Source organism: Capsicum annuum, chromosome 2 (assembly GCF_002878395.1).
Source record: "Capsicum annuum cultivar UCD-10X-F1 chromosome 2, UCD10Xv1.1, whole genome shotgun sequence".
NCBI lineage: Eukaryota > Viridiplantae > Streptophyta > Magnoliopsida > Solanales > Solanaceae > Capsicum > Capsicum annuum.
Window position 1 is genome coordinate 84,032,583 of NC_061112.1, and position 10,462 is coordinate 84,043,044.

Sequence of the window (10,462 nt, forward strand, 5' to 3'; positions counted from 1 at the left end):
AGTTTGAATTAATTTTTCCTGAAATTGAAAGGAACACTATTCTGCAATACTGACAATCAAAGTTACAAAACTTAACAAACGAAGTAAATCACATGACAGTACTAACTGATTTTGTCTTTTACGAAAAATAAATAGAAGAAGAAGGAACCAATGTCGAGCGGGACGGCACAAATAGAATACACTCTTTTCAACTCTTTAAAGCTAGAGAAGTGTTTTATTTATAAGCACAAAAGTTCTCCACTTCACTAACGAGAGATATGAACTTTCATTAAATTTCACTTTCCCTCAATTTTATTTCTCGATCATTTTCAATTCACATTACACCTCTTTTAACGCTTAACCTTAAACGGAAAATAAAAGGGCAAAAATTTACGCTAGAAGGAGGGCTTGAACCTCCGACCTTGTGGTTAACAGCCACACGCTCTAACCAACTGAGCTATTCCAGCTGTTGTTAGAGTGATCCGTTTCTATTCTATAAGTGTTTCAGGCCACAAAGTTAGGAGCAGAAAACTATCTCCAACTTTAATCTAAATCAAAATTATATTGTAATTAAAAAAATGGTTATATATGTAGTTAAATGAAATATTGCCCAAAGCATTTTCTATTATTTAGATTTATAAAAAATAAGAACATTTGATCTATGTCAAATATTTAATAAATTCTGACTTTTAAAAATTAACTGAGATTATGAAATTCTTTTTTAATAAAAAATACTAAAAAAAGACTTATCAAATCTCATAAACGGTAGCATCAAAATATTGCAACGTGCACCAAAATAGCACAAAGTACGAATAATGTACCTGTAAACGTAAGTTTTAAAAGAATTCGAGATTTGTTATGTTTGACATTTCACAATCACATAAATAACAACTTAACATGTAAAAGAATTTGAGATTTGTTTTGTTTGACGATCTCATAACCATATAAGTAACAACTTAACGTGAAGACAATGATCATTATGAGAAGCTACAAAGATGGAGCACGTTATTTAGGATTTATGCTATTAATATACTTCCTTCGTTTTAAAAAGACTGAACTACTTTCTTTTTTAGTCCGTTTAAAAAAGAATGACCCCTTTTTTGACAATATTTTAATTTCAACTTTCCACATGACATGTTTAGGACCACAAGATTAAAAGACATTTTGATACATTTGATATAACTTTAATTGAAGGCCATAAGATTTAAAATTTTTATTTATTTTCTTAAATTTTGTGTTACGTCAAAATAGATCATTATTTTTTAAACGATGGGAGCACCTCTTGTCCTCACTTGTCCGGAATATAATTAGATATAGCATTCTTTATAGTTATAACTCAAGCTCTCAAGCTTGGTTTTCTGATGAGCATTGTCCGGCTATTATGTTCGAAAATACTTTAAAAGATTACTTTCTTTGTTAGTACTCTTAATTTATAATTCTTATATATAATTTTGATGATTCTTTTTGACATGCTATACAACATAAATAATATAATTTTTGTTCATAATAATCAACGTATTTTTTATTTGCTAATAAAAAATTCAATCATTAACTCAAATCACTGACTTAAGGATAAAAATATAGTAGTCAACTAATTTTAAATTATTAAATTAAATTATTTAGTTAGTACTTAATACTCCCTCCGTTTAGAAAAGAATGAACTACTTTCCTTTTTAATTTGTTTAAACAAAATGACCCCTTTTTCTTTTTTAGCAACTTTTTTATTTCAACTTTTCACATGGCATATTTAAGACCACAAGATTGAAGGATATTTTGGTACATTTGACATATTTTTAATTTAACACCACAAGATTCAAAAGTTTTATTTATTTTCTTAAACTTCGTACAAAATCAAATTAAATCATTCTTTTTGAAACGGAGGGAGTATAAAATATTAAATGTAAATAAGTATATACAATAAAATAATAGTAGTATTAATTTTTTAAAAAATAAAAAAAGGAAAAGGGGAAAAAAGAATACATGGAATTAGGAGCAATGGTCCAAATGAGAAGTGTAGGCCGTAGTTTGAGCCTTGAGGGGCTTATAATCACGTGGGTTTGCCCATTCATTTCGGACAAACTTCACCCCCTTCTTGTCTCTTCCTCCTTTGCTATCTCCACCATAATTTATGTGACTTATTATTTATTTAGTTCTACTTTATTGGTATTTTTATACTTAGATTTAATTTTAAAATTTAATAGTTAGTAACATAATTAATAATTATATAATTATTTAAAATTTATTTTTAACTATTAATCTTAAAATCTTTAATATTATATGAAATTTTTAAGGCCGATTTTAAATGAAGTCAAAAGTAAGCAGACCGAGAGAGAAAGTACGATTCTTGTAATGAGTGGTCAAGGGTTAGCAGTAATTTCCTATTACGTTTCTAAGCTGGCATTTACTCTTCTTCGCTCTTAAGAAGAAAGACTGACGTTTCTTTTTTTGTCAAAAACGTTCACTATCATTCTTGAACCCGCCTGCCATTACAATCTACACGTTTTCAATTCTTTGATTTCTTTCACACCTGAAAGAAGAATCTTCCTTCTCTTTTCCTTTTCCTTATCTCCTTCTTCTTTCCCTTTCTGGCTAATTAAACAATTACTTATAACTCATTTTCTAGCATTGCAGCCCAAAGATTTGTATTTTGCTTTTTTGAAACACATAGACCAGAAGTTGGCATAAACAATGGATCAACTCTTTCCATTGACTGAAAGGTAAGTTTTGCTTTTGCTAAAAGGTTGACACTTTTTTGTGTTTTTCCTACTCTGTCCCCCTTTTTTTCTTTTCGATTTAAATTTGATTGGCGCAAAATTATGTCCACCACTGAGTGTGTTACACTTTTGCAATCCTGGTTCATTTTTTTGCTTTAATTTTTTTCTGTAATTTTTAACATATATATATATATATACACAAACACACACATTATCCTGCATAAATAGTGCTGGTTCAGTTGACCGACTTGAGTTATGAATAGTAGAGGAATTTAACGATCCATCTTTCTGACTGAATTTAGTTGCTGCCGAAGGTATATCGGAGAAAATGTCTCTACCTTCATGGTATAAGTAGGTCTGCAGACATTTTACCCTTTCCATTCCCCACTCTCCCACTTTGTGAGATTACACCGGATATGTTGTTTTGTTGCTGCTGCTTTTGGAGGAGGGAATTTAAGGGGGCATAAATTTTAATAAAGTTTTGTGGATTTCAGGGGAATGTAATGATGAATTTGATCTGTACTTCCAATAATTGGCCTCCACTACCCTTTCAGTGGTCCTGACTTTGGAGAGTACTAAGTGTGGACTACAGAAAAAATGACCACAACTTAAAGATTACGTGAGCTTAGCTTAGTATCTTCATTTCGCCATTATTGTTTTACTTCTCCAGAATATTTAAAAAAAGAGGGCTAGACGGCTAGGCCATTGGTCTAGCAGTAGACGAAAAAATTTAAATTTTGGGTATATATAGATAGGTGTAGCTATGAATTACTACTCTATGGCTATGCCTTAATGTTGGGACACTAGACCATTTGAATATTTTCAAACTAGTTAGGTTTAGTAGTTTATTAGCTGAATATTTTATTGAACTGTGTAGGTTGGGCTCTAGAACGTTATAGACATTTTCAAAATAGTTGTAGGTGATGGTTAGTATCTCATATTTGAAATTATCTCATCTATATGGACAGGGACATTAAACCAAGATTCAGAAAGGCAAGGGAGCTGTAATATGTCATGCAATTCACGATAATTGAACATAATGAGGAAACAGAATAATTCAATGAGGAATTCAGGTACGTATACTAGCCCATCGACACCAGAATATGGAGATGACCATTTTGAAGGATTTCAGAAAGGCTGGTGTTCTGAGAGAGTTCCCTTGCCAACCAATAATAGCAGAAGGCATATTACTGCTACTGCATTGATGCCGTTCAATAGTGGAAGGGCATTGCCTTCGAAATGGGACGATGCAGAAAGGTGGATAACAAGTCCACTATCAGGTCATGGAACTCCCAAGAGTTCAAATGTGCAATCGCAGAAGCATCCTAAGTCAAAAAGTGGGCCTCTTGAAAATCCTGGTGTTATGTACATGCAGAACTTTTCACCTTCTGTCCCAGTTCATGAAGGTGAAAGTAGAAGTAATTTTCTAGCAAGTTCACCATTTACAACAGGTGTACTGGTGCCAGATGGATTATCCATTCATTATGGTGCTGGTTCCGGCTCAAGATCTAGTGCTTTTTATGCTGAGAATAGTATGGCTCAAGCAAGAACCGCTCCTGGCCTGTCAGATTTTTTCGCTGAATCTTCATTACCAAGCTCCCAAGGTATCATTTTCCTTCTCTTTCCAGAAATACTGTCTTACTTTCTTCTAGTTTCAGAGCCCAGTTTTTGCTTACTATAAACCTATGCAATTGGATTCATAGTGAATAATCATCAGTTGTTTACCATAATTTTACCATTTACACTCTTTGATCTTCAATTGCTTATCAACTTGCATTATCAATATCTGCTCTTAGTATTATGAGCGTATAAAACCTCAACTGTCCTATGGTCTTTACGAGTGTAGAAATGTGTATATCCACCTTACTTATATACTAAGCATTTGAGGGTTGTTAGCTTAACTAACCAATCAGTGACCTGTGGATCTTGTAACCTCCTTTGTTTTGATATGAAATTTATCTGATGCACCTGGTTAGTTAAAGAAGGAACACGTGTCAGAGGGTGCTAGCAAGAGATAACATCTCATTTGAAAGCAAGATATAAGCACGAGAATTTGTAAGATATGAGATGGAAACTGTATATGATCACAGAAAGAAGGCAGTTGAAGATAATGTATATCGAAAATAGAGAGGGAGGCAGGGGTGTGGAGGCAATTGAAGTTTCCTTAGCATTAATTTTGCTAAACAGCTTACAATAGTGGTCAGCCTATAGGCGATGTTCAATCTCTATCTTCTGAGATATTTAGGCATAGCCGTTTAGGCACAATAATATGGCTTGTAGTTGTCAACCTTCTATCGAAATATGACCTTACAGTAATTGATCATGCGTCTTAACACTGCACACACAGCCCTCTTGATTTCTTGAATGAGACATTCTTAAGCATTCATCTTTTGCCAAGCTTCCATTATCCTTTTCAAAATGTGTTGTGCAATCACCTAGACCAAAGTATCAGAAAAAATATGTTTTCTCGGCAAAATATGCTGCATTAATCTCTTCTTGCCGATAATATAATGCCAGATGACAAGGTTGATGACTCCAAGGAATCAGATTCCATTTCTCCTGTAGTTTCACGTCGAGACATGGCAACACAGATGAGCCCCGATGACAGTACAAATTCCTCTTCCAAAGGAAGATCCCCTTCAATCCGTTCGATAGAGGAGCCAAATAATAAGCATTCTGCTAAAGTTGAGATTAGAGATGTACAGGTAGACAGAGGACCTCCCGTGTCCAGAGAATCACAGAAAAATGGGTTAAGGAAAACAAGGAAAGACTTACAAGATGCAAGTGACTCAAATTTATGCTGGGATGTTGCAGATGCAGAAAGGAGCATGCCAAAGTATGTTGTCCTTTCATGCTTTTGTTACTTATAATAGTGTTGTCCTTTCATGCTTTTGTTACTTATAATAGTAAAAAATACCTCTTTTGTCCTTCAGGAAAAACAACCATTACATCCTTAATGTTAGAACTTTTCTGTATCTATTGAACAATTTAGAGAGCTTGGCTATTTAGCCTTTACCTGGCAGGTAGAGGTGGGAACTCTCTGGATTCCCGTATATAAGATGGAATAACCCTACTCTTACTACTGTAATTAGTTTAAGCGTTATTGCACAAATGAAGAAGTTTGGTTATGTAAGGAGGCAATCTGAGGTGTACATATAGTGACGGGTGCATTTTCAATTGAATCCACCATTTTTGTCTTACGGTATAAATATATATACACGAAGGGGACTCTTGGCGTAACGGGTAAATTTGATGCCATGTGACCAGGGGGTCACGAGTTCAAGCCACGAAAACAGCCTCTTGCAGAAATGTAGGGTAAGGCTACGTACAATAGACCCTTGTGGTCCGGCTCTTCCTTGAACTGCATATTGCGGGAGCTTTAGTGCATCGGACTACCCTTAATTATTCCTCAAAGAAAGCAGTATGAGCCGTAGTGACAGATGCATGTTCAGTTCAATCCACCATTTTTGTCCCATACTATAAATTTTCATACATATGAAAAGTTCTAGTTTTGAACCCATATTTTTCAAAGAAATCATGCATTGAGCAAGTTCAGTTCACAACATGGATCTGCCTCAGGAAGCAGTAGCGCACTGATTTTTCTTCCGTTTCTTTGTAGGCTGCAAAGAGAGGAAGCCAGGATTAATGCTTGGGAGAACTTGCAGAAGGCTAGAGCTGAAGCAGCAATCCAGAAGCTCGAGGTCTTGCTGAACTTTTGATGCATAAATTAGGCATAGTACCTAAACAAACACGCAAACTTGGCCTCAGCTGGCTATTGAACACTCCAACTTTGTGTGTGCACATCTAGACACCTCAACTCGTCTCCACTGTGTCAATTGAACGCTCAACTTACAAAATGATTATCTAGACACCTCCAAAATTTATATGCCACGTTAGCGTGGGGTGTCCACGAGAAATAGTAGGAACGAGTTGGAGTGTTCAGTTGCCAATTAAGACCAAGTTGACATGTCTAGATATGCACTCTCAAAGTTGGGAGCGCTTATTACTTGCCAGATGAGGCCAAGTTTAAGCGTATTTTTATGCATTATGCCCTTAAATAATCCACGGATTAATTTCTATTTGTTTAATACAAAACTGACTCTTGGCTTGTTTTTGGGATCTCAGATGAAACTATCAAAGAAGAGGTCAGCATCTATGGATAAGATTATGAACAAGCTTAGACTTTCTCGGTTGAAGGCTCAAAAGATGAGAGGTGCACTCTCAGAAGGTCATCCAACAACTTCAAAAAAATTCTTTCCTTTGCAGAAGTACTTCAAGATCACCTGTTTCAGCAGTTGCTTTTACTGCCGTGTCCATTAGGATGGCAATACTTTTCTTTGAAATTGCTCGGAGGTTGGATCAACATATGATTCTCATCATAGCTTGGAGTATATTTCATTCTTGGTGATGGAAGGAGTAATTAGTTAGATATGTCATCCTAAAGTGATTAAGTTCAGTTTAATCCACTCCGAAAATTATTTTTGTATATGGTTATATAAAAAGAGATAGCAGTGAGGACTGAACTCTATGAGTACATACCCAAAAAAGTCCACAATTGAGGTATTGTACCAATTTAGCAAATTGGCAGCAATATTTTGAGAATTGAGATACACATTATCTGATTTATAGTCTGAATACTTTTAGACCTTCCTATGGAGAAGGCATCTGAACACATTCTCCTGAGGGTACCCTTCCCCTCAATATTCTATTCTTTTGTTTTTCAATTCAACTGTTCCTTATTTATTTACTGAACTGAATTGTTGCGCCCACGACACAGGTTAACAGTCTAGTATAGTAACTTATTAGTATAAGCTAAACAAGAAGAATATAAAAGCATTAAAGAGACTAGCAATTATATGAGAGAGAGAAAAAGAGAAACTAGAAAAAAAAATATATGTTTCAAGTGATGCCGTGCCACTCGTGCCCGCTGAGTTAATTATATATAGCACAACTAATAACAAATTGAATTAGCATCATAACTAGCCAGAATGGGGAAACTCATTAGCTCTTGATTGTGCTACCTAAATAATATCACCTTGTTGGTGAGGGTTCGATTTTTCGTACTGTAATTTTCTCCCCATTTCCCCTTCCCCTACCCCAATTTATTTATCTTTTTTAAAAAAAAAAAAGAAAAAGAAAAACTAGCCAAAATGGCTGCATTTACCATCAATTTGGGATACTTAAATTTGTAAGTGGGGTCAAGAGCACATATTATGCTTAGCTTCGAGTTAGTAGCAAGGGTTTGTAAGATAACTTTTAGACAGCATAAATAGTGTAATCCATAAACAAAGTAAAGCTTAAAAAACGAATCTGAAACTACAATGCAGAGTGAGACTCCTCAGTCATGAGTCGGCTTTGGCGGAAATCGATGTGAACTTAAACATCAAGCACAATGAGCAAAGACGGCAAAGACAATAAAGGAAAACTTAAGAGCAAAGCTAAATAATTTTATTGCTTGTGTACTGAGATGAGTATAATCACATATCCTTCACAATGGGGAGAGGGATCTATTTATAGGGTTCAAAGAGTGTTATCATCCAATAGGGGAGTGTCACTTAAACCCTGTAGTATCGTGGCCCATGATCAAGAGCCACTTGCTGAAGAACCGACCGAGGATCGTCTGCACACCTGAGTGCTCTAACACACTGGTCCCATGTCTGTCCTTTCATGCATGGTCACAATCGCTGATAGCCTCATATCATGTCTATCTTGCCCGAGAGGTCATTCTTCCATCTCGCTTTCGTTCTCGTGACAAGGCCTTCATATGCCGATTCCTGTTCTATCCATTCCAGAGGGCCCACACTTGTTAGAGCTATTCTACCCCACCCCATATAGACTGCAGGATAAAGTACATAAACCGTAGAATCATGAAGAAACTATAGGCAAAACTAGAAGCATAGCTTTACATTGTAATGTTATGTACGCCTTTTAACCTTTTATGCCATTATGTTCCTTTTATTGTTATTATTTTATCACTTATTTCTGTTGTGTTATACATCCTGTTTTGAGTTGCATTACGACCTTACTATACTATTCTCTCTCGTGAGCCGGGGGTCTATCGGAGACAGCCTCTCTACTTCTTCGGAGGTAGCGGTATGGACTGCATACACTTCACCCTCCCCAGACCTCACTGTGTGGAAATATACTGGGTTGTTGCTGTTGATGCCATTATGTTCCTTCTCAACCAACTAGAATAACAGAATAAGAAATGCATGTCTCCCAAACGCTAGTTTAGATGTTGAGGTATTTGCATTTGCATATATATAAACGAACAACGGAGCTTCAGAATCAGTAGCGCCCATGGCCTAATGGATAAGGCGCTTGACTTCTAATCAAGCGATTGTGGGTTTGAGTCCCACTGGGCGGGAGCTGTTTTATTTATACAATTTTTTTGGGTATGCGGATCAATCCAATGAGCATTTCTTCAACTTGGACCATGAAGGCTCCCAATGGAGCAGTCCAATTCATCGAGCTTTACTCAAGCTCCTATGCACATGCTTAATTGCATACTTTTATCAAATATAGCTTAATTTGCTTAGGGAGGAAGATAGTTCCAGACGTCTAAGGAGGCCCAGGACACTCTCCATCACCGTCCAATCATCAATACCCATTACCCACTCGTATGTTTTGTAGATATACGCTCTATTGCTCTAGACCAATTATAAATTTCTACTTTCAAAAATAATGTAGTGAAATAAGACAAAGGACACAAACAGCCAAATATAGAACTCGGAATCAAAATTAGCCGTCAAATAAAAAAAAATGATTAAAATAGACCACCTATTTAATAAGTTATCAAAAATAGGTTAAACATAATAAATTATTATGTGTTTCACTTTTTTTTAACGGTTAATTAACGGAATTGACTTTTATAAAACGTTAATAATTTCTTACATTTTATCAAAAAAAAAAATGTAAAACTAGGAAAGAGAAAAGAGAAAAGAAAGTGAGTGGGGGGGCAGGTTTAAAGTGAAAGTCGAAAGTTTTTTTTAATGTTAATAACGGAGTTGACTTTTATAAAACGTTAATAATTTCTTACGTTTTGTTACGTCATTAATAAATATTTTTTTTGAAAATAGTAACAAAACGTAAAAAAAAACTTACGACTTTCACTTTAAACCTGGTGAGTTGAGAACCAAAGTATGCCACCAAACTAAAAAAGTTACCAAAAATATGTCATATATTTAAAATAGCACTAAAATAGACTTAACTCATAAAAATTGTGAGTTATGCAAAAAAATTTAACGGAAGACAACAAATGTAGTGAACTGTTTTTAGAAAGTGTATAACTCACAAAAACTGTGAGTTATCCATTTTTTTGTACATAACTCATAATTTTTTTGAGTTTTACATTTTATTTATTTTAACATAAGTCATAATTTTTGTGAGTTATATACATAACTCACAAAAATTGTCAGTCATCCATTTTATTTTAACATAACTCACAAAAATTATGAGTTATCCATTTTTATTTTAACATAACTCACAATTTTTGTGAGTGATCCATTTTTATTTTAACATAACTCACAAAAAAGTAAGTTAAGTATATAACTCACATAAATTGTGAGTCATTTTGGTTTAATTTATACGTTTTCCTTCTATTATATAACTCCATTTGTAACAACAAAATTTCTCCTGGGTAGCAGTTGTAGCTGCCTATAGTAAGTTGTTTAGTTGGACACTTTTGAATGCCTCTGATAATTCGCCTTTAAGTGCCTTAAATAGTAATGGTGATAGGCAAATGGAGCCCTCAGAAATTCAGTCAACGA

At 34.7% G+C, this 10,462-nt stretch overlaps 1 protein-coding gene and 2 non-coding genes across 5 annotated transcripts; 2 read left to right on the forward strand and 1 right to left on the reverse strand.

Moving 5' to 3' along the window:
- Nucleotides 1-372: 372 nt before the first annotated feature.
- Nucleotides 373-446, reverse strand: TRNAN-GUU. Its single transcript has one exon. It is a non-coding gene; the product is annotated as a tRNA-Asn (tRNA).
- A 1,610-nt stretch (nucleotides 447-2,056) lies between these two features.
- LOC107858654 lies at nucleotides 2,057-7,417 on the forward strand. Of its 3 annotated transcripts, none has more exons than XM_016703403.2 (5): nucleotides 2,057-2,696; nucleotides 3,662-4,297; nucleotides 5,211-5,529; nucleotides 6,313-6,394; nucleotides 6,819-7,417. In XM_016703403.2, the coding sequence occupies exons 2-5, from the start codon at nucleotides 3,733-3,735 to the stop codon at nucleotides 7,011-7,013; spliced, it is 1,161 nt and encodes a 386-aa protein (XP_016558889.2). In that variant the 5' UTR covers nucleotides 2,057-2,696; nucleotides 3,662-3,732; the 3' UTR covers nucleotides 7,014-7,417. The 3 variants fall into 3 exon arrangements, with proteins under 3 accessions (XP_016558889.2, XP_047262345.1, XP_016558890.2); XM_047406389.1 differs by lacking the exon at nucleotides 2,057-2,696 and adding an exon at nucleotides 2,723-3,048; XM_016703404.2 differs by lacking the exon at nucleotides 2,057-2,696 and adding an exon at nucleotides 2,723-3,007.
- Nucleotides 7,418-8,987: 1,570 nt separating this feature from the next.
- Nucleotides 8,988-9,064, forward strand: TRNAR-UCU. Its single transcript has one exon. It is a non-coding gene; the product is annotated as a tRNA-Arg (tRNA).
- Nucleotides 9,065-10,462: the final 1,398 nt, after the last annotated feature.